General features: G+C 40.7%; 1 protein-coding gene across 4 annotated transcripts in view; it reads left to right on the top strand.

Annotated features, from left to right (window-relative positions):
- asap1b (ArfGAP with SH3 domain, ankyrin repeat and PH domain 1b) overlaps positions 1–23,819 on the top strand; it is a 53,669-nt gene that overhangs the window by 6,000 nt on the left and 23,850 nt on the right. For all 4 annotated transcript variants that reach the window (XM_018693690.2, XM_051066920.1, XM_018693686.2 and 1 more), the window contains exons 2-7: positions 12,561–12,633; positions 15,108–15,253; positions 17,419–17,493; positions 17,919–17,968; positions 18,216–18,345; positions 23,141–23,226. In XM_018693690.2, coding sequence (XP_018549206.1) covers positions 12,561–12,633; positions 15,108–15,253; positions 17,419–17,493; positions 17,919–17,968; positions 18,216–18,345; positions 23,141–23,226 — 560 coding nt within the window. The remainder of the gene's footprint in view (positions 1–12,560; positions 12,634–15,107; positions 15,254–17,418; positions 17,494–17,918; positions 17,969–18,215; positions 18,346–23,140; positions 23,227–23,819) is intronic.

The following is a 23,819-nucleotide window of genomic DNA, read 5'->3' as shown; positions in this document are numbered from 1 at the left end:
AGGAGAAAGAAGAGTAACCAAAAGGCAGCACCCAAATAGCCCACAGCGTAAAAATAAAGCATAACTTAACAACAGTACGTTTGTATCTGTATTTTCTTAACAATGAACACCCATTGTGTATCTCTTGAAGAAATCTACTGTGTGTTTGTGTGGATTCACAAAAGAGTTGTTGTTTGTCTTTGACTGCAGACGCAGAGTGCAGAGTAAAACATACACTATTTGTTAATTATGATAGCCTCAAGCTGTTTGTCTGATAAGCACCCAAGGCTGCAGCCTTGATGACATGTTGTCATGTGAGGCTTCATCTCTGTCACATGTACCATCAAGTCCACCCAGAGAGGAGTCAGCAGTAACGATACTTGCTTTTTTCCTCATGTATTTGGTCATTTAGTTGTAGAGCATAAGGTTACACCTTTTGATTGCTCATTCTCAAACTGGAAACTACCTGACTTTCAAACGAAATAACCAGTGATTTTCATTTAAAGGAAGATTCATTTTCATTCTTGTTTTTTCACAGATGGGTGTTTCACCGGTCCTGGTGGGGCCTCTGTTCTGTCATACACTCAATTATCACTGAATACATTTCTGTGTACCATGTGCCTGTCTGTTAGTCTAGTGTTGAGTGTTTAAGAGGATTAAAATTGTCATATTTTGCTGCATTGTAGTTGTAATTTTGCATCATCAGAGACTGTAAACAAAGCAGTATACTCCCCACGCCCCGTGCTTGATTTGAAGTTTGATATTCTGGATGGCTTTTAGTATTCCCCACCAGAAATGAGGCAAAAACAATGAATAATGCAAAATGAGGATGAGACAGGTTCTCATCATACTTGACTTTACATAACAAAACTGAGTGCTGGCTATTTAAGGCTCCATTCTGCAACATTTGCAACTGAGGAGCACAGCTGTGTCAGAATCAATTATTAATGAAGTTATGGCTTTTTATTCATCATTTGTCCCCTGTGTCGCCAAACCCAGTGAATCACACGGTGTGAGAGAATGGGAGCATTTTTTTGTCCCTTGGCACCGCGGCACATGACATCTTGTTCCAGTTAAACTGCACTGTAAAAAAAAAACAAAAGCAGTTTAAGTGGTCATTTGACATTTTCAGTGCTAAATAAGCAGCTGTCGCCATAGTGTTTCTTCACTGCATTTCCCATAGTTGACACAGTAATATAATACTAGTGCTATGATATGCATTTTCTGCATTAGTTTTAGCTAGGTGTTCCTTACAAACTGGCAACTGAGTGAAACTGGGAGGAAATTCCAATTTCTGAGTGAATGTGACGGGTTTCAGGAAGGTATGTAGAGCACAGTTGTAAATTACAACACATCATCACTGAAATAACTCCAGGAATGCAGTGACTGTTACATAATGATGACACATTAAATAAAAGATCATCCAAAGTGGGGAATGCAACTTTAAATCTCCTCTCAAAAATGCTAACAAACTTCTGAGCCATTTTCTAATTTGTTATCCGTCTCCCACAGCAGGAGGTGAGACTGTGTTGTGTTGCTTGTTTGTTGGCTTGTTTGCTGTCTGTGGCTGAAATCTGATAATCGGTCTGTGGGCCACAGCTGTTGGCCTACCTTCCTGCCACAGCTGCACTGCGTATATCATCAAGGGCTATTAGCCGCCAGCGGATTAGCCCCCGGACCAGGCTCTGCTCCGGCACCCTGATCCCCCCTCCTGCTCCTCCCCAGATTTAGGTGAGGAAGAGTGGGTCAGTGTTCACATCTGCCTGCTGCTTTCCTCACACGGATGGATGGTGTTAAAGTCTCCCTCCACCGACAGCCATTTTAATCTCTAACAGGGCACAGCGTGCTGTCTGTGAAGCCTGGACACATTTACATGACACTTTCTGAAGTCTTTACTTATTTTGTCCACATTTCCAGTACAGTATGTAACAATGTTTATTAGCCATGCTGGTGAAATTGTCTTCGGGCTGTTAGTTGGCCTGCCACTTTCACACCAGTCAAATATCTCAACAACTATTCAATGGATTGCCATGAAATTTTGTACAGACATTCATGGTTTCCAGAGCATGAATCCCACAAACTTTGGTGAACAACTGACTTTTCCTCCAGTGCCAACATGAGGTTAACATTTGTGGTTTTGAGTGAAATGTTTCAACAAGTATTGGATGGGTTGCCTTGACATTTTGGCACAGACACTCATGTTCCCCTCGGGGTGAAATGTAATGACTTTGACTTTGAATGACATTCCCATCAGCCTCAGCTGTACTTTCTATTTAATGCAAAGTAGCAACTGTTAGCATGATAACATCTCAGGCTGTGACTCAAAATTATTTTCATTACAGGTATGTTTTCCCAATAACTGCATGCTGTAAGAAAATTTTGTTTGTCCATAAAAACGTTTTAAGATTATAATAAAATTATCATAATTGTCTATTAGTTAATCATTCAGTTAATCATTGCAGCTCTACTAATATGCTAAACTAAGATGGTGAATATTATTCCTGCAGTATGTTGCCATGGTTACAGAGAGAATATTAACATGCTAATGTTAGCATGTAGCTCAAAGCATTACTGTGCATTGAACACAGCCTCATGGAGTGGCTATCATGGCTGTAAACTCTTTGTCTCAGTCCTGAGTGATCGTCATTTTCAGTTCAAAACACCATCAGACACATATGATGACAAAATCATCATCTTGGATACATAGAGTGTTGAATGTATGTAGTTCAGCTATAAAAAAAAAAAAGCAGGCACAGATGCTCTTCATCCTCCTTTGTTTGTCTTTTGTGGCTGTTTGTTCTTCTTGAGTGATTATATCAGCGCAGTGGTAACATCGTTGTCCTCAAGGATGGCCCTGTAGAACCAGGAGACAGTGTCGTCCTGTGACGGCTGGCTGTCTTGTTGTCTCCTGAGGGGTAAACAGTGCATCTCTGTCTGTGAACTTTGTGTGTGTGTGTGTGTGTGCATGTATGCGTGTGCCACGGCTAAACAATTGCTACGGCCTTTCAATGTCAAATTTGAATGCTACCTTTCCCAGAACAGCCAAGTGCCTGCTGAGATCATTCAGGCTCGCATGAAAGGCATTGACAGTCCTTCAAGACAAGTTGTTTACAGCTTTTCCTAATGCCATTTAATGTCAATGAAAAGTGTTGCATCGCTTCCCTTTCTACATCATGACAGCGGCTGTCAAAGCTACTGTCACTCTCCTCTGAAAATGGGAAATCCAAATGGAAATGGGTATTAACACAATTCCACAAGTGGTTAAAGCTTTTTTTGGTTGCCACAGTAAAGGCTTATTTCTGTTCCTCTGTATGTCCAGTTGCTCAAATGTCTGAACATCCAAATGGCCCGTGGGAGTGGACACACCTGTGGTTTTGGAATAGCTGGCCTCTCACCCAGCGGAGTCCCATAAAGTGTGAAATTTGAGACTCATCTGCAGAAAAACTTCAAGGAATGCCATAAAGCGCTCTGCAGAGTCCTCGCCTGTGACTTTGGCCCAGGACTCATGACTGAGCGGCGTTCAGAAACGTTACTCAGAGGCTAAATAATGTTACTTCTTGTTGTGCATGTTTATCAAGGGCGCACATTCCTTGGCGGCGTGCCCTGAAGATTTACAACGCGGGTGGCTGGTTGGTAGGAAGCGGAGCTGGCAGTCTTATCAGCTGATCAATGATAAGCAAGATTAGTGATAAAAGCTTGGAGTAGTTTATTTTAGCTTTTCTTTGATCGACCTACACAGCGCTGGTCTGCTACAAAAGACAAGTCTTGTTCTTTTCGCCAGCTCATCTAGTGTAGTATTTCTCCTTTATTGTGTTATAAAAGATCAATACTCAAACACTCAGTGTATTTAATGTTGACATATGAAGCCAGATTTTCTATCATTGTTTGACCTGTATTGAAACAGCTTCAACTTCAATAATGCTGTGTTTGTTATATGTGTTTTTGATTAACAGGATGGCAACACTGGTTTCAAAATAACAAAAAACATTACAAGATCCTTAGTAGTTTAGGGCTATAAACAGCAGTTATTCTCATGACTGATTAACCATTTAATTAGTCCCTTGATTGATTGATTAGTTGTTTGGTCCAAAAATAGTCAAAATCAAATCTAAATCTTTATTTCACAATGGTTTTTTATCATGAGCACATCAATATTTGTTTTGTTCAAGTGGAGCGGTTTCACTTTTTTGAGGTTTGTGGGTTAAGAAGACTCATTTCTGTTCTCTGTTTGAACTGGAAGTTAACAGGAAGCCTCTCAGTGATGAACAGATTCATGTACCTGCTGTATCTGCACCTGCTGGTCTGTTGGTGTTCAGGATTAGGTGTGGTGCTGAAATGATTTGTCAGTTTGTTCACTTAGGTGAGTAATGGATTCTAATCTTAAGGAGTGATGAATGGTTTTAGTGATGTAATAAAACCAAGCATTTTCTGATTTCATCAGCTTTATTTTATCATAAATCAATAGTTTTGGTTTTTGGTTGTTGCTCAGGAAGACACTACTTCAGCCTTGATGTGGTCATGTTGAGATTTGTCAATAGATCTAAAAACAATTAGCTTATTAATTGCTTTGTTGATGGATGGAAAGTTAATTGGCAACTCTTGCCAAACCTAACTTCTGTGAGGATTTCTTTATCTCATGTGGTAGCAAACTGAATATTTGGTGGTTTTGGGCTGTTCATCAAACAAAACAAGTGAGTTTAAGATGTCACTGCAGACATTTTTCACTGTTTTGTGTCATTTTATTGACCAAACAAATAATAATGTAATCATGAAAAATAATCTACAGATTATTCCACAATGAAAATAATAGTTAGTTGCAGTTGTATTTGTCATTTTTTGGCATTTCTTGGACTAAATGGTTTATCAGAACCACAATAACAACACAGCATTTGGTTAAAAAATTAGTCATAGCCCTGAATAGAAAGTGGTTTTGACAGTTTTGAGGTTCAGATTTGTCCGGAAACAGACAGTCTCTTTGCTCTGCTGCTGTTTTCTTACTGAGAAGAGGATGCTCTCTGTCATTTTTTAATCATCAGCTGTGAGTTCCTCCCACTATTCTCCTGTTGACGGCTGTTAATAACCAGAATAATCTAACATCTGCTTCACATGATTAATGGTTTCCTGACTGGTAAACATAATACAGATAAAGGTATGCTACTTGTTTGATGTTAGGTGAGTATAGTCTACTGCAGCAGCGTGTGGGTGTGATTGTGAAAACATGCACGTTGCACAAAGCAAGTGGTGGGCTGAGTGAGAGCAAGCATCGCAGAGGGAAGCCGCCAAATGATGTGTGAATGTAACACTGCTGCATGCATGGCTTGACTCTCCGCCAGCCGTACGCATGCGCCTCAGCTCCTGCGATGAGTCTCTGGAGATGAGCTGCGAGATGCAGAGTCCTTGCAGCTCAGAAAAGTTGGCTTTATCCACTGTGTGGCCTCACCAGACTCGCCACAGAGAAGCACACAGCTGAGCAGCTCATTTCTCTCTCTGGGAGGGCAGGGCCGGAAGCTAATAGCAGCAATATATAATGGAGCAATCTCTGACTTGTATTGACTTCACTTAGCGGCCAATAACATTAGCAGGTCAAGATTTGTATAATAGATACAAGCATGGAAGCTAATTAGAGCAGATATCCAACATAAACTACCAGAGAGGACTGTATCAGAAGGGCATCCTGGTGATTTTGCATGTTTTAGCTCATAAACAACATATTGTTCCATTTACCAACTCATCCCATAGATTTAGCAGCTAGTGCTTTCACTTCATTTCGGCACAAAATGAAACTCAGCATTATTGGTTGTCAGAGTAACATTATCATCACATGGCAGTGCCGTTGAGAGCAGGGGTGGTTGAAATTGTGGTTTGGACTTCCTTGTGGGACATTCAAATGCTAATGAGAGGTTGCCACAGATGGGAACTGAGAGTTGGCTGCAAAAAGGCAATGCATCTATGAAATTTGTCACTGGAAAATCTAATCTGTTAGACAGAGAGGGCTGTGCATGACAGGCTGAATATCATATCATGATCTATTTTAAATTTCATGGTAAAAAAATGGTGTTTGATTGTATTATTAAGTCAGAGCTTGGCTTCGCATTAGGACAGGGGTTATATTACATACGAGATCTAATATAATACAACCAGCTATTGTGTATTAAAAGCTGTGTAGATGGGTAGGTCAAGCACTGAGTGGGAAAGTAAGCAGTGGCATTGATTGCACTGCAGCTGGTTGTATCTGATGGTAATAGAAATGTTTGTGGGCAGTTGAAAGTTCGGGTTTGTATTGTAGGTGATGCAAAACAAATTTCAGATCAGTCTGACCTTAAAATTAAATCAAATGCAATTTAGCTATCTCTGGAGAACAGTCAGCAGTAGTATTGTACAGTATGCATGATTTGTATTTAAGGTAGTAGAACTTCCCTTTAGTGATGCTTGCCTTTTAACCTCTGTTGCTAATATTAAGGTCACACTGCGGGTTTCTCACTTGTGACACCGCCCTACGTTGTGGATTAGTTTAAAAATGTTTGTAGGTAGATTTTTTTGTTGCAAATCAAAAAGTATGGACTCGGGTGAAGTTTAAATGGCAGTATATGGCCATTGTTGCCATTTGCCAAGATCACTTGGAACATAATGTAGAAATACGAATGCACAAGGAGGTAAAAAGCTTTGTTAGTACAGTCCATTCAGAAGAAGATTGATGTTTGGGATCCTTATTAACTTCAAAACTCTGAAAAAGATGTAGTCTCACTTAATCCTTAATCCAGTTGTCGTGTCAGATACACTACATCGGTCATGTGGTCGTCCTGATACACCTCTTAACCAAAACCAAAACCACTGGCAGTCGATCACTCTCTTTCAGTACCGTGTATGTGTGTGTATGTGTGTGACAAATAGGCCATCTGACCTCAGCCGCTTTTGGAATTGTTACATCCTCTCATTTTTCCCATTCCGCAGGCCCGGAGAAAGGGATGTGCATTTGTTTCCTGCCAATGAAAACGGCTCCCCACCCTTCCTGCTTGAGTCATGCCACATAGACTCGACAGACAAAATCACTTGACACACAGACTTATCTTTTCTGTGACTTCTTCATTCTGACAGAACAAGCAAAACAATTTTTTGGTGTGTATTTTATCGCAGCAGTTGTGTAATTGTGAGCCAGACAGGAAATGAGAATGCATGTGTACAAGGAAGCGGAAATAAAACAAAAAACTGATGATGGTCACTCACTTTCCCTCCAAAAATACCCCCGCTGATGGTTTTTAGCCTCTTGTTTTGGCTCTGGGGAAGTCCTTTGATAATTGTGCCCCTTCCTGTTTTCTTCTTCTTCTAGGAAAGAACTTGCATATTAGCAGTTCTGAGGACTTGAGTGTCCATCTCTTTTGGGTTGAGAGCAAAATTTGCCACAGTGGCACAGCTGAATCCCAGAGAGCTGCTGACAAACAGGGAGCTGGCCGGTTAGTCAGAGCAGCTTCCCGCAATCTCCACGTTGAAGAATGTTGAGCCGACGCGTGAGACGGCCAGATCACATCTCCTTGGTAACCGCACAGTCGTCCGCCGGTGTGATGCCAAACGTCGGGCCGCAGGAGAAGCTGAGCTGGGGAAGGATGAGTCCAGGGGAGGAAATGAGAAAGACGACTTAGCGTGCCATAGAAGTGACATGAGCAGGAGTCTCAAGAGTGGATCAGCGAATCAAGAAAAACACTTCCCAGACAGCCAAAGAGCGTGTTGTTTTTACTCTTCAGCTGTCAGCAGAGAGCAGTTGGTGTCATTAGACGGAGTGCTGCCGACCCAGGACAGGACACTGTCAAGCCTGGCCGCTTCCTGCTTCCTGTCAAAGGACGGCTGCAGGGGAAACAACAGGGCTGCTGAGGGAGGATAAGGCCTCGGGCAGGAAGCGTGAAGCTGAGACAGCCTCCAGTCAGTCATGACCAGTCACTTCAGCCACTGATTTCCCCCCCTGAGGGTTGCAGTTGTTTAGGAACCAGAGAGTCAGCCCCCATTAACCTTGTTGGTCACATGGGTCATGCTTTGGTCCTTTTTGAGCTTATTTTTTGCCACTTTAATTTTTTTTCATTTATTGTTTAGTCTAAAAAGGTCCGGAAACAGTGATAAATATTGATTTCCCACAGTCCAGGTATGGGGATTTGATACTTTTATAATAGTAAACTGAATATTTTTCAGTTTTAAAACTGTTGGTTGGGCAGAACAAGCAGTTTAAAGCAAAGATGGCATGCACTGGTAAGAGTGTTCTGTGCCCAGAATGTGTTAAAATTATATTAATACTTAAAACAAGCCTTAGTATTTGTAGGTATGAATCCACCCAACCCTCTGAAATACCAGAGATGAGTCTTCAGCCTCCTCATTTTTAATATGACATATTTCAAGGACAGTCATTTCTGAACTTTGGTGCAGACGCTGGTGACAAAGTGTCTTCATACTGAGGCGCCATGCACGGCCACCACCCTTCACCTCCCTTAACTTGGCTCTTGACCTCTTTGGCTCCATCTCTGACAGATTTCCAACTTAAAAGCATCCTGACACTGACATGTTAACTTTCACAGCACAAATGGTTCTTCTGGATAGATGTTTCTCAGAGAAATAGCACATGGCCGTGAAACATACTTTATTCTTTACTTCATTTTCTCAGCAGCACTAAATAAATCAGCTCATATGCATCACTTGCTTTGGGGTGGAAAGACGAGCGACCGCAGATGTTTTGGCATTGTCACACTTGCTAATCCCCCTGGGTTGAGTGGGAGCTTGCAATTGGTTGCTGGCAGTTAAAAACAATCCTTTGACTATATTCAATAGTTGTCGGCCTTTTGGAAAGCAGAGTTTGGATGCATTCTTGCCTGTTGCCAAGGGTTTGCAAAGACTGTGTGCCAAGACAGCGCTATTTCATTGATTTTTTTTTTCTCTCCCGGAAAAGCTGAGAGAAAACAGCTCTAACAAAGCGTCTGTCCAAGTTACGTAGTGCTGGCCAAGGAAGAAGATATTTATCATTTATCTTCTGTAAGAATTCATTGGGATTTTGAATCAATGTGCTCCGTCTAACGTAAAGTAGTTACTAAATGAGATTTATTTAGATTGCATAATATATGCATGTATGAACCATGTAATTAAAATCTAAAACTAGAAGGAAAAAGGTGAATCTGTTAAAGCTCGTTCACATTATAGCTGAATATTTAATTAAGAGCACAGGCAGAGTGGATTATGGGTGACCCTTGTGTGGATGGTGCCAGCTGCTCTCAACATGAGCACCACAAAGGTCAATCTGCCTGCTCAGCCTGTGTGTTGTGCTCTTCATACTAATCAGCACACAACTACAGCCTCAGAATAATCACAGATTGAGGTTTCAGTTTGGAGGCGTTTTAACTGTAGACTGATTCAGGCGGGTTTGGCTTGTTGCAAAGAAGCGACTTGAGACCTTGGCTCTTAATGAGCTGTAATGAGCTGTAAATGGCTGTAATTTCTGTTTGAAAAGAACTGAAACAATTAATCAATTATCAAATTTTCTGTTCATCAATGGACTTATTATTCCAGCCCTACATTTTTGAAAAATCTGATTATTAACCAAAGAGAAATACATCATGTTATGCTTACTTCAAGCATGTAGTACTTCTCCATCATTGCTAGGCACTAGCTTTAGCAGTCAGGAGAGACAAGAGAGTAAAGCTGGAGGAGGAAATTACATTGTGTCGGCCTCTTTTATAGGAAAGCTGACACAATCTGCCAGCCAATATTGGAGTAATGATATAGAGACCTCTGAGGATAACACTGAAAGAGAGTTTACATACTGTTTGAAGATTGTCATTATAGTAATTTTCAAAATAATATATACAGAGATAATATCGGCCAAGATAATGGGAGTGAAAATTTTCATTTTGGGCCACTGTTTAGGTAAACAGGCACAGGACTGAGCAGTGAGGCAGTGTGAGCATGTACTGGGCAGCAGAGTGTGTTCCCATGTGCAGGGGGATCAAAGGGCTCGGGCCTGGCGGAGAGAGCCCTGCGGCGACAAACTACTGCTGCCATAATTGGGGAAGAGCCATGTAAAACTGTCCAGAGGAGGCCAAGGACAGCTTAATTATGTTGTGAAATTTAATTAGCCCACTATTGTGTGTGTGCCTCTGCTCTTAACCGGCTGACCTTGATGTAATGGTGTTTTTGCTGGTGTTTATCATCTATTACGAGCAAACATGGCACAGTTATGGTTACATTCCCTGTGGTTGGAATGGGCTGGGTATGAAATATTGGTGCTGTCAGGACAGATTTATTGTGAAAACCACAGATACTGGCTCAAATTTGAAATCGTTTAGCTGAGACAGGTAACGCCAGCGCGCATTGTTTTTCCTGAGCGTATCAAGTCTCCCTCCTGTTTCAGCCTTTCCTGCAGTAAATGAAATAATAATAGATGTCACACAGACAGATGGTGTTCAGTGTGACAGGCGATTTTCATATTGTTGATGTGCTGTGCGCTGAGAAGTGTCTCCAGTATTGTTGTAGCTGCACTCTCAATAAGAAGTCCTGCAGCAGTAAACTCTCATATTCTCCAACAAGTAAACATCCTCCTTTCATTTTATCACTGAGCCTTTGCTGATGGTAATCGGGGAAATACAGTGGGTAAATAACTGCTGGACAGTTGATTACAGAGAAAGTGCTGTGCTGCAGAAAAACTTGGGGGATTTATCACTAGATAAAACATATTTTGGATAGATGGCAGTGGTGGTCAAATTGAATGGGAGTTTTATATTGATAGCAGCATGCGAGTAAAAACCCATTGATTAGGATTCACTGTTTTTATTGGGTGTGCAGCCGTTGTAGATCCTGGACACGGTTATATTTGTGATTGGCTCCATGATCATTTCCAGTAAGTGTTGCAGGTTGTGTATAATGCGCCTCAGACTGCAGCTGTTGCACCAAAACAGTCAGAAAAAAGCATTTTTAACCAACAAATGGCAGATTATCTGGTGTGGTAACAGTGGTGTATGTGGTAAATAAATTACAGTATTTGGGTTTTAGATGGGGTTCACACAATCACCAGGCTTAATACAGTGTAACTGTTACCTGCCATCTCCTTCTGTTTTTATCACCCGATTTATTCACTCCAAAAAACAGCACATTGTCGTAGTTTGAAGCTTTTTATTTTACTTTAAAACAATCATCAGTGCAGTCAAAAGTGTCAAGAAACAACAACAAAATGCAGCAATCATGTAAACAACTTTTTAGAAGCTGTTGATAGAAGGATTATATCTGCTCTACTGATAGCAAATTCCTCCGTTATTATTCCCTGTAATTAAAGAATCACGATCCTTATTTACTGAGAATTTTACTTACTAAGAAGTGCAGAGTTTTTTAAGGGATAAAACAACGAAGGAAAAATGGCACAACTTACAAAAACACAGTCCAAAACAGTGCACAAAGGACAGGCTGTGAAACTGTGAAACTTGCACATAAGAGGGCCATCTAGAGAGATTTAAAAGGAAATGTGGACGAAATAATAAGAAGGAAAGAGCAATGGGATGAAAGTGGAATCGAACTGATCAAGAAGATGATAACAAGAAAGGTTTTAAAAAAAAGGGCTGTAAAATCTAACAGGATATAATAAAATGCTGAGTTAAGAGGTTATTAAAATATAACATTTCACTTAATTCAGGATATCAGCAAAACTCCCAGATGTATTTTACTTATCGAGCCACAAATCAACCATGAAATAGTGTCATCCAAGCTGCTCAGTTTCACTCACCAGCTCTGAGATTAGAGGACTGAAATGTCAGGTGGTGATGTGATTTCTAACTGATGTGAATGATGAGGTGTGCTTGAACATGGTGTAACTTCAGATGTAGTTGTTGGCGTGAGCTGAGTTTGGATTATGTTTATTAAGATGAATTTTCCTCATGCAAAGCAGCTTTTTGTGTGTGTTGAAGTCTAAATCAGTTCAAGGGTCACACTAGTGTGCGGATTTTGTCTTAAATAGCTTTGTGGGATTTTCTCTAAATATAGATAGGCACTATGGTTGAATGAGCAGCTACTACCATGAGTGCTACGATCTACAGCGTCTTGAAGAGTTTTTCTATTTATATTGGTCATTATTTTAACTCCCTGACGCTTTGGTCTCTGAACTCTGGAGCATTAATCTCTGAAAGTGCAGGGAAAGTGAGACAGATAACTCGCCGTAACAATGGGTCAGCTGCAGTGTTTATTTTTCTAGCGTTTAAATGTTTCATTGTGAATAATTATCATAATAAATAGCCTAAGCATGATGAAATTGGACACATTGCCTATTTATTTTGCCTTTTAGGGAACACAAAGGGTTTTCTCCAGCAGCCAGCAGTGTTGAAATAATGATTTATGCCACATTCAGGTCAAGCACTGTACTGTGAGCACTCTGTCTACATTAGCTTTATGGAGTATGCATGCTTTGAATGACTGAGCAACTATTATCTCTTATGCCCTAAATTCTTCAGGTCTGCCACAACGTTAAAACAAAGGGCTTGAATCTCAAAAATATCTTTGCTGTCTCTGTCTCTTTGATGTGATTGTTTCCAGTAATTTAAAAGCTTCCTCTTTTCGTCTTTTCTCAGGCATTGGACCAGGATCGGACTTCCCTGCAGAAGGTGAAGAAATCAGTGAAGGCTATCTACAGTTCAGGACAAGGTGAGACTGGTCTGCTTCTAAATTTATCACGCCCAAATGCGCTTTAGCCGACAGTTGGGCACACACTCGCAACCCTTTCTAAAAGAAATCTCAAGAGGAAAAGCCCAGGATTTCTTAAATATCTTTAATAGAAATGAGGATTGTTGTTTCTTTTTTCCTTGTCTGGAACATTTTGCCTTTTGTGGGACAGATGGTGTTTTATGTGTGTATCCAGGCTTTCCCAGAAACCAACACCTGAGTTTGTTTTGCTCGTTGCTGTGACATGGATCCTCAGTAATTTTCCACTGAATACTTTTGAGTGCAGCCTCCTCCCTGTAAATTGACAGTTTCAGATGTTTGTCCCACAAAAAGGTTTGTTTGTTCTCCACAGAAAATACAGTTTATTTTACTCTCATTGTGACGTTTAGGATGATGAACTGCAAAAGTCTAAAAATACAACTGAAACAACTCTAAGCGAACTGTCTGAAAAGTTAGCTACCAGCTGCAGTAGTTAGTTATTTTGGATAGATCTAGTTATTGAGACAAATGTGTGTCTCCTGAAATAGAAATAAGAATTGGATGTTTGTGTATCCTGACATTCAAAAGAAATTAATTTTTGAACAATTCCAACATACACACAGCTCTCCAGACATTCAAATTTTTCATATTTTATTAATTCTGTATGAATAAAATCCTTAAGTTATAAGATTTCCTTTCTGGTTGATTTGGCAAGAGCAGTTAAACACTATAGCCCCCAAATTTCTGGGGGCAGGAAACACTCCATCAAAAATACAATAGAGGAGCAACTGGTGTATCTGTTTACAGTGCAGCCAAACAAATGCACATTGTTTTAATGAGGAAGTCAGTCTGAAATGTGCATCTATAACAATTGCTGTCAGAACTAATCCTGGTGACAAATAGTTTAAGTTATTTGTGACAGCTTCACAATAAAAAACACTCTGTGTTTTGTCAGTCACATACTTTGAGTATGAGGCAGCAGCAGTAGGAAATGTTGGGTTTGCATTTACAGTAACTTAATACAGCTTTCATGTGTCTTTAGGAGAGAGGACAGTGAACAGTCAGGCTGATATCAATGAGATAATATTAAAAACAGCAACACTGGATTGCACGCATGCACTCTCCCTGTGAATCTCTCATGCATTGGGAAACAGTTTTAATCCAGTGTGGGAATGGCAGATCCTGCCACCACTGATAGAACGGACCATCTAGAGAGGTAAATACTGAATGTGAAGACACTGAGTGTATGTTGTGAGAAAATTTTAAGAATAATAACTGAAAGAAATATTGAATCTTGTATATATTTAATTGATTGTCCCATAAAATTATTACCACCTGGTTGGTATGAACTTAAAATTCCCAGAAAGATAAAAAAATAAATCAATAAACAGAGGACATGACCTCATTGTCCTCCATGGTAACTACAGCCCCGTTTGGACTGTATTTGAGTTTCCAGTATGACATAAGTTCTCTACAGGGTGCTTGTCTCACCTGACCTCCCTCTCAGGACTCTTCTCTAGATCTGGCAACAGTCTAAACATCTCTCCCCCTCCAGCTCCTCTCCACCTCTGACTTTAACGACAAGGACAGATGGATGCTGCTGTTTGACCGACAGCTCCCGCGGAGTTTCACAGACCAGGGGAGACGCACGTCTTGTTACGCTGACATTTACTATGTATTAATATGATTTACCTTCTCAAAATTTATAAAACTAAAGTCTCTCAGGAGCAGCGCTGATCAAAAATCGCGGGTTAAGGTCACATGTGGCTGTATCGCTTGTGTTGCTGCACTGATGAGGGAAGTTTCCACTGAAGGATCTGTTGAGAATTTCTCCCACATCTGTGTTATTATGAATATCCACAGGAATTAGAAGATTTATAAACCTTTTCGTTTCTGGTGTTTGTCTCTGTTACTATCGAGAACAAAGAGGAACAGAGATCAGTATTACTGAATTATTTTCTTTCTCCTCAGATCATTTTTTCTTTCTTTCTATTCTTTCCTTACACATCTTAAACTCCTTACATCTTGCCACAGCAGTAAGCTGAAGTTCTGGACATTCTTTTTTAGCTTAAATGATAATAACTTTAATTATTACATGTTTGAAAACAACACTTACTTACTTATATATAAAGTATATAAAGGTTTTTCTCTACACACCTTTTTTCCATTTAAGAGCTCTCAATATTACAAGACCTGTGGCTGAAAACTGAAATGAAACAGGACCTATGTGATTAAAGAACGAGTAAAAAAAAGATCAATCTGATCAGACATGTGGTGCCAACTTTTGGTACTTGACAGGTCAGCTCAGTGTCTGTGTAATTGTCCCTACGAACTACCTTTGTGTCCAAAACACTGCAGTGTACTATGTGAGGATGTTTTATAGACCACAGGCCTTATCCACTCCTTCTCTACTTTTCATACTAATCATCAGACAGAGGTACTAGTTGACCTCTCTTCCTCTTTTCTGTCCAACTCAGACCACGTTCAAAATGAAGAAAACTACGCCCAAGCTCTGGACAAATTTGGCAGCAACTTCATCAGCCGGGACAACCCTGACCTGGGGACGGCCTTTGTCAAGTTCTCCTCCCTCACCAAGGAGCTTTCTGCCCTGCTGAAGAACCTGGTGAGTCCGACATGTTGACACTCACACCATCATTAAAATGAATTGCTTGGAGAGCCTGTCCCACTGAATGCTCCGGCCTTTTACTGGGTCCTCACAGGGGAAGAAATTCTCCATCGAGTGCTTTGTTTTTCTTGTCCTCACTTGTGTAAGTGGTTTAGGATTTGGGTTTAAGGTTAAGATTAGGATTAGGTTTACATCAGGTTAAGGTTAGGGATGTAAGGGAGAAGAGACCAAAACATTGTAAAACTGGTTGCCTACAGGATCCAGCTGAATAATAAGTGTTCATCAATCTCTACACTTGTACAAAACTTGTAATAAAAATCACCCACACAGTCAAAATTGTCATCACAGCCGGACAGTATAGCTGACTCTGGCTAAATCTACCTCTGAGCCTTGTATTGCTTTTTCCAGTTGGGGCTCTTATCTGCCTGCCGTGGATTTCCCCTGACGTTTCTTTTGAATAATGTGTCCTGTTTGAATCCTCTGTGAGTGATTGTTGTTGGAAGAAGAGCCAGTCCCCGTTCTCTCCCTCTCTTCCTGTGTGGCTGACAGCGAGATTAGACTCCATAAATACACTTGGCAGCACCAGGAACAACTGTGTGTGTGTGTGTCCATTTGGAAACCTTCTTAAATCACCCACCTGTCGGCGCTACCTGCATATTGCGGGAGAGTGAAATTATCTCCATCCATTCCCCTCTTCATCTCTCCATTTTCCTCTCTCTTGACTCTTTTTTCCATTTTGAGTATTTTATCGAGTGAGTTTTTAGACTTCAATAACTTTGCCCTGAGGGCTGCTGGTATGTGCGTGCATTACAAATGAGTATTGATGAATAGAGCTTGTCCTAGATGTCCTACATGTGTTATCGGCTAAAATGTAAGGATTTTATCAACAAATTCAACCAGGATGGTGCCAGATTTTCTGCCCGCTTCTGTGTGTGCATTTCCTCTCTGAGAATGGTATCGTAAGAGAAAGTGAAAGAGACAGTGGCAGTTTTCCAGGATGGGCTGTTAGAGCACACCGGCAGTCAGCCAGTGCAAGATTGATTCTGACGTTGGCCATATGCAAGACAGGCACTTAAGAAGCACATTAGCGCCCATTAAGCGTTGTTTACTTCCTTGACCGCTGCTGTGTGTGTCTGTGTGGACTTGGATAAAGGCAACAGGGACTTAAATGCTTAGTACTGTTGTAAATGACCTTGCTGATCCTAATGGTTAGAGCTGCTGAGCATAGCTGTGGCAACCCGAGCTGTTGGCAACGTCAAACTTTTGCTAATTCTTCAATAGAATAACTTGCACTTGTGCTGTTTTTGGCAGGACTTTTGCTATTGTTTTTGCTGATTTCTTCAATCAGCAGCAGCAGGAATGTGTTGATGCGATGCTCTGTAGGTTAAAAGATGAGGCTGGTGTTATTCTATATATTTCTCATTGTCAACAAATCCCATTAAAAGGCCAAAACCAACAATGTGCTCATCTCTCTGTCAGTACTTTGCGACTTATTCTTTTGGTTTTGTGGCCCCACGAGCAACCAAATGCAGTTGAAGTTAGCAACTAGATAGTGAACATAGCATATTACTCTGCTATAGAGCTGAACTTTCCACAGGAGCTGGTGGAAACCAAAAACAGACGAAGTAGAAGAGCGAATATTGGATTTAGATTCATGAGGTGGCCAGAAATAAGGCTCCCAGTATTGTTAATGTTGCTCTGTGTCTGCTGGATGTGTAAACAGACAACTGTTTGCCAGAAACACTTTATAAGGTGATAATATGTCAATTTTGCATTTACAGCTTGTTCTGCTGGCCCCAAGGGGCTAAAAAGATCAGCTAATTCTGCTTTAAAGAGAGGTCACAGATATATAGTTTCATTTTATTAAACAGGAGTAAGTGGTGCATTTATCAGGGACTATTATCAGCTGAGGATTAATTCACATTTGGTGCTCTATCAAGTATTTTCAGCAGCAGGATTCACTTTCTTTTTGACTCTATAGCAAACATGAAAGAATTATATCAAGTTTCAGCTACACAGAGATTTTTGTTGACAGTAACAAGCTTATCACTTATTCTCCTCTCACACTGTGCCATGATATGTTACCTATGTTTGCTTGTGATCAGAGCCACATCATAACGCCCTGTGTTTCTCTTCCTCTTTGTCTCTGTGTCCTCTTCTAGCTCCAGAGCCTCAGCCACAATGTGATCTTCACCCTAGACTCGCTGCTGAAGGGCGATTTGAAAGGCGTGAAAGGGGTAAGCTTTACTGTAAAACAGTTTCTCTTCTTGCCATTTTTTTTCTCCTCTCACTTTACTCTTTCAGAAATAGATGCCTCATCAGCACATCTCTTTATTCATCTCTCAGTTTCTGTGCATGTGAGTAAGATAGAGTCAGAGGAGAGATGGAGGAGTTAGGAGCTTGGCTCTTTGTTTCAAAGATCACGTTGTAAATCTTGCAGGAATAAACACTGCCTCTGTGTTGTGCTTGAGGTGAGTGGCGAGTAACTAAGTCATGAACCCTTGATGTTCACAGTACAAGGAGGGGCGTGGTCAGGGCATAAATCGTGAGCGGAGTGAGGCATTTGCTGTGTCTCTGGTAGCGGTCCAACTCTGCAAATAACTCTGTCCCCACTGTGACCTCTTTGTAGTTTGCTGATTCTCGTCCTCCTGTGTTTCTGCAGGACATAAAGAAGCCCTTTGACAAAGCATGGAAAGACTACGAGGCCAAGTTGTAAGTGGATAATTAAAGTGTTGCTGTTGTAATACTGCATGTTTGCATCATCTAGCTCATTATAGTGTACTGAATAATGGATCAAACACTGCTAGGAATGTGCACCAATTTTGCTTGGACCCTCCAGGAGGGTTGTAGAAGTTTCTGCACACAGAGCACATTGTGAAACACAAACCTGCACACAAAGTTAGAAACATGAAGAAGAGAAGTGCATCCATTTAGTGACTTGTCTTCTCTGCTGTATCAGTACAAAGATAGAGAAGGAGAAGCGAGAGCACGCCAAGCAGCACGGGATGATCCGCACCGAGATCACCGGGGCTGAAATCGCTGAGGAGATGGAGAAGGAGCGGCGTCTCTTTCAGCTCCAGATGTGTGAGGTAGGTAATGAAATGAGCCTGTTACCTCATTTACATCTGGTGCAAGCTGGATCTTGGATGTAAATTCAGTCTGTACAAGTGTGACCTCAGTCTTAAGAAAAATATCCACCCAGCTAGTTGAAACGTTGCCTAATTCCACCTCTTCTTGCAATCCTAAGCAAGCCCAGCAAAAGCTACAAGTAGTATCAGGAGTTTGGAAGTCTTCCTGAGCAGAACATGATGTGAAAAGATAACAAGAACGTTTATTAATACTAATACTAGAGGCCCATGGAACAGACGTCATTATCAGTGTTTAACACCATGTGTAAATGAAGCCAAAAGGACAGTTTATGCGGACCATGAGCAGAAATCAGGCAGCGTAGCAGCCTCGCAATTAGCCAGGTGTTGTAATGTAACGCAGCCTTGTGCTGTGTGCTGTCCAATTATCCCTTCATGAATCACTAAATCTGCTGTCTCGCTGTGAATCACTCTGGATTATAAGTAATACCCTCATATTTATGTTGTGTTAGGTCATGTCCAGACCAGCGCTTCATCTAAAATCGTAGCCGCTTTTATTTATTGCATTGCTCTGGCCAAAAAACAAAAAAACAAAAAAGAAACAGGGATGTCCAGCAAAAAAGCTCAGCAGCCTGGTTCGACTTTTGCTGCAGCTTAACGCGACATCATCTCTTAGCGCACTCCGTCAGCCACATGCAAGCATTCCTTGTAGATTAATTGCGAACTCATGATCCTTGAAGTCGAGAAAAAAAACATTTTCGCTGTGGTAACATTTTCCATAATTGTGAAATCCCTTCTCATGTTGTATTATAAACCACTGTTCAGTGCTCTGGCCTGTGATAAGCCTTTAAACTCATGGATCTGTTATTCCTGGTGTTTCATCTTCTTTCTGGTACCTGTGGCAACAAGCCCCCACCAACGCAGTGCTACTTTCTGGTCTGAACGCCCACTTATTATTAAAATCCTATAGTACATAATATGTCCATTACCAGTTATATTTAAGTAGATTTTAAGCTTGAGCTGAGCTTTTTTTTCTCTCAGATGATTTTAATGATTTAAAGGCTGGCTGTATCACATGTGCAGGGATTACAGTTTCCCCAAAAGATACAGCTGTACTTAAATTAATTCATGAGGGTGGTGTATATATATATATATATATATATATATATACACACACACACACACACACACACACACACACACATATATATATATATATATATATATATTACAATGTTTGTATGTCAGTGGATAAGAATCAGAAAATACAGCACTAAAAGACTCATGACGTGATGAGTATACATCAGATATTTGAGCAGCTAACTCATAAACACTCATACTGTTTGCCTTTAATTTAAGTGTTTTCAGATGTTCCATTGTTTCTGTAAACTAGTCTGCCTTTGAGCATGTTGCAACACTGTTTGACACTCTTTTTGATATTAAGTCTCAAAGGCTGTACTTAAAGAAAAGTGACAGCTAGAATTAAGTGTAAAACAAATGTGAGCTCTTTATGTGCCCAAGAGAATCAGAACAAACTGTTAGAGCTCACTCTGCTTTGCCAAAAACCTCTCTAGTGGTGGGTGGTGACGCCTACGCCTTGTTCACTGTTTTATCCTGTTAGGATTTTGTACTCAAATTACATAATGGACCAATGGCTGTTCTACTGCTGTTGGTTGTGTGAATTATTCAGTACAAAACTCGCTGCAGTTCCTTTGTGCCTCTGCCATGCTGATCTGCCCTCTTCTCGGGGTGACTCAGAGGTATTTCCCTGCCCACATTTCCCACCTGTGTTCAAACGTCCTACTATGTTACAGGTCAGGCAATATGTGGCTATTTAAGTCAGGTTTATTTACCAGTTATGATTTCCAGAAAGCAAAAACATGAAATAAAAGGGATCGGATGAGGATACAACAGATGCAAACAAGGCTTTTAGCCATGTTAGCATCTCTGTGAATCTAAATGCTAATGTCAGTATAACATGTTGACTTAGGATGCTAATGCCAGCTGCTAAATTGCTTGGTTGTAGTAGGGTGTTTGGAGCATAACTTGCATTTAGCACAAATCTTACATTTTGAGTCATACATATATTTTGTCTATTACCTGTCTGTAATAAGTCAGTTTCCATTTTTTGGATGTGAGCACAGCACTGATATATCATCACTGTTTAAGTTTATGTGGCAAACAGATGCGTATTCAATCATCTAGCAGTTAAGAAGCAAGTTTAAGTTTCATGTTTTTATGTTTTCAGAAGACCTTCTCATCAGTCACTGCATTTTGTAGCCCGCCTCCAGTTGATGCAGGATGCCAAAAACGAGTTGTAGCTCCCACACTACATTAGCACTGGCTTCCTCTTTTGTTGGCTCAGATTTGATTTAAAATTTCTAATCATCTGTAGAGCTTTGCATGTGCACGCTCTGAGTTACAGTACGATACTGATTTGTTGTGTCCTCGTAGCACAGTGGGAGTCCTCTGAGCAGGGCCTGCTGGCTGCTTCAGGGTACGAGCTTGAAACAAAAGGCCTTTGTGGTTTTGGCCACTTGTTACCAAACCAGCCTCCCTGTAAATGATAGTTAGCTGACTGTGTGGTTTGAAGAATTTGCCCAAAAAAGCTTTAAAGGGCTCTATTATGTGAACATAACTGACTTGTTTCTATACATATACTGTTCAGTATGATGTGTTAGTTTCAGGGCAAGCACAGTTCAGCGCACAGGCCGAAAATAATGACTTCTGAAAGCCAGATATCTCACCACTCATATGGAGATTTGCACTGTGAGGCAATGCAAATTATTATTCCATGGTAACCACTGTTTTATATCTCTGGTTGTATTAGGCTGTTATTACTTGAGAAGGGCTTCTTAATATTGCATTTCTAGCAATGGCAGCATCGGTTGCTTCATCACTTTCATCCAGACTGAAATATCTTTAAATTTATACATTAATGGTTTCCAGAAGATGAATCCTGCGGACTTAGGCGATCTCCTGACTTTGCCTTTAGCTCTATAAAAAGGTCCAGTACTTTGTATTTTGACCAAATGCCTGCAAAACTTATGTGCTTTGTGTTGACCCCTAATTAGCGGATGCTAGCATGCTAGCTTTAGCATGTAACTCTAACCACCAAAATACAGTCACAAAGAGCTGCTAGCATGACACGAAGTGACAAAGTGTCCTGATTTGTCTGGCTATTTTATCTATTAACTATTAATTTTCCAGAAAATGTATAATATCACAATATACAAGAGGAGATAAATTAGTTAATTAGAGAATAAATCAACAACAATTTCATAACTGATTGATCAACTCAATCATTTTTCAGTCAAAAATGTAAAAAATTATCTCTTGCAGCTACTAAATAACATAGACGTTTTTCATTATGTTTTAATCTTCCATATACCAAACAATTACATGATTATTTAAGAAAGTAAAATATTAGTTGCAGCCTTACAAGATAAACAGTATTGATATTGCAAAACCTGAATATCAACCTTTTATCTGAGACATTTGTTTGATCTGACCCACTTTGTCTTATATAATGGACATGTTTTTGTGATTCATTTATATGTTTAAAGCATGTTGTCTAGGAAGGTGCTCTACCAGTAAATAAACTGAAGGAGACTGAATAATCACAAACATGAGAGATTTTCTTAATCAACAGTCATCCTGGGTGGAAATACTGGTGCTGCTGCTGTTGTGTGTGGGACAGTTGCTGCAGTCAGTGGTGCAATCTGTTCATCCCACTTAACCTCATTTCTCTCTGTTGCGTGCACTCTCTCGCTCTCACGCTCACACACACTCCCTCTCTCTCTCTCTCTCACCATGTTACTCAATCACCAGATTACAGGATGCTCTCACTCTATCACCCTTTTCATCCTACACTGTCAGTGAAGGAGTGCGGAAAGGCAGGGCTCAGCGGGCTGCATTATATTCTGCCCAGACACGGCAGCAGTTGGAGCGTCGCTGCTCATTCACACAATAGAGTTCAAACATGCACATGCGGCAGCTCTCTCCAAAACACCGAAGCCACACAAGGCTCAGACAAAATGTGGATAATCTCCCATCCAGCGAGCACTGTCAGGCAGACAAAAGGGACGACACATGCATGCATACACGCATAGATGCACACACACATGCACCCATGCGTCCACACACACGATATTAGGAGCAAATTGAAACTGTATGTCGGCGTCAGAACCTTCACAAAGCTTTTGTGTAGTAGATTAAATTTTACTGTGGAGCTGAAAGTGGTCTTTAGCTGTGACTCTTTGTAAATCTCTGAGGATTGGCACACTGTGGGATTAGCTCAGATTAAGATTATCTTTCATTCGTTTGTTTGGTGGGAGTGCCGTCTGAAGACATTTGTTTTGAGTCCTCAGACAACCAGACTGAGCACACAGCCTACAAAGGACTTCCTCTGGAGGCTGTTCTCTCTCTCTCTCTCTCCCTCTCTCTTTTTTTTTAATAAAACTAATGTAAGATATTTTTCATCGCCCTTTTGAAACTTTATTTAGATCAAGGCAGAGGGATGATATGCTCTTGTACTACAAGGCATTTTCTTCTGTGTTTACCAGTCTGGTCCCTACTCCCACAGTGTCAATGCAGTCTTGGCTCGTACATCAAAGGCATCATAAGGCATATGTGCGCTCAGACGCGATTATCATAATGCAAAGTGTTCATACTTCAAGTGTCTACGGCAAAGCTGAAGTCTTTTCTCTATGCTGCCACATTCTACCTCATTAAGTCCTTTAAACACACCCTGAATTTCAACTCCTGGCTGAACTCTGCACCTCTCTTTGCTTTGCAGTACCTGATCAAAGTAAATGAGATCAAGACCAAGAAAGGAGTGGACCTCCTCCAGAACCTGATTAAGTATTACCACGCACAGTGCAAGTAAGTACCACCTTAATCCCCCTAAACTTAATATCTGAAGCTCCCCCGTTGCGAGCATCACATCCGCTGAGAAATATGTTTCAAAACAGCTCATGATGTCAATTTTTTATCTCCTTTATGATTCACAGATCTTGAGGGTGCACAGTTATGTATATATAGCGCTCATAAATATGCACAGGTCATCATACAGATATGTTCTGACAGCTGTGGGGTTTGGTGGGTAAATAAGTGGACGCTCTCCGCGCCAGAACCGCAGCTCGCAACGGCTCGTCACAGAATGACAAATTTTCTCTCAGCGTTGCTAGGCCCTGTCATAACACTGGGGCAAAACAATATACTTCCCTGTTAATCTGTTCAACCTGGGCCATGATGGATCGAAAGGCTGAACTGGTGATGGATTAGAAACATAGAGGCACAGGATGGAGAGCTGAGGGAAGTGTGTGACTGCTTACAGCCTGGAAAAGAAGGAAACAATTTAAAAGTTTGTGTTGATTTTTACGGTCCGAACTATTTTAACCACAAAAGTAAGTGCGGCAATTAAAAGCAGATCTTGGTATTTGTCAATCTATGTGTTGTTCTTATGTGTTTGCCCA

The sequence above is a fragment of the Lates calcarifer genome, linkage group LG24 (genome assembly GCF_001640805.2).
Source record: "Lates calcarifer isolate ASB-BC8 linkage group LG24, TLL_Latcal_v3, whole genome shotgun sequence".
NCBI lineage: Eukaryota > Metazoa > Chordata > Actinopteri > Centropomidae > Lates > Lates calcarifer.
This window is presented reverse-complemented; position numbering and strand designations above follow the sequence as displayed.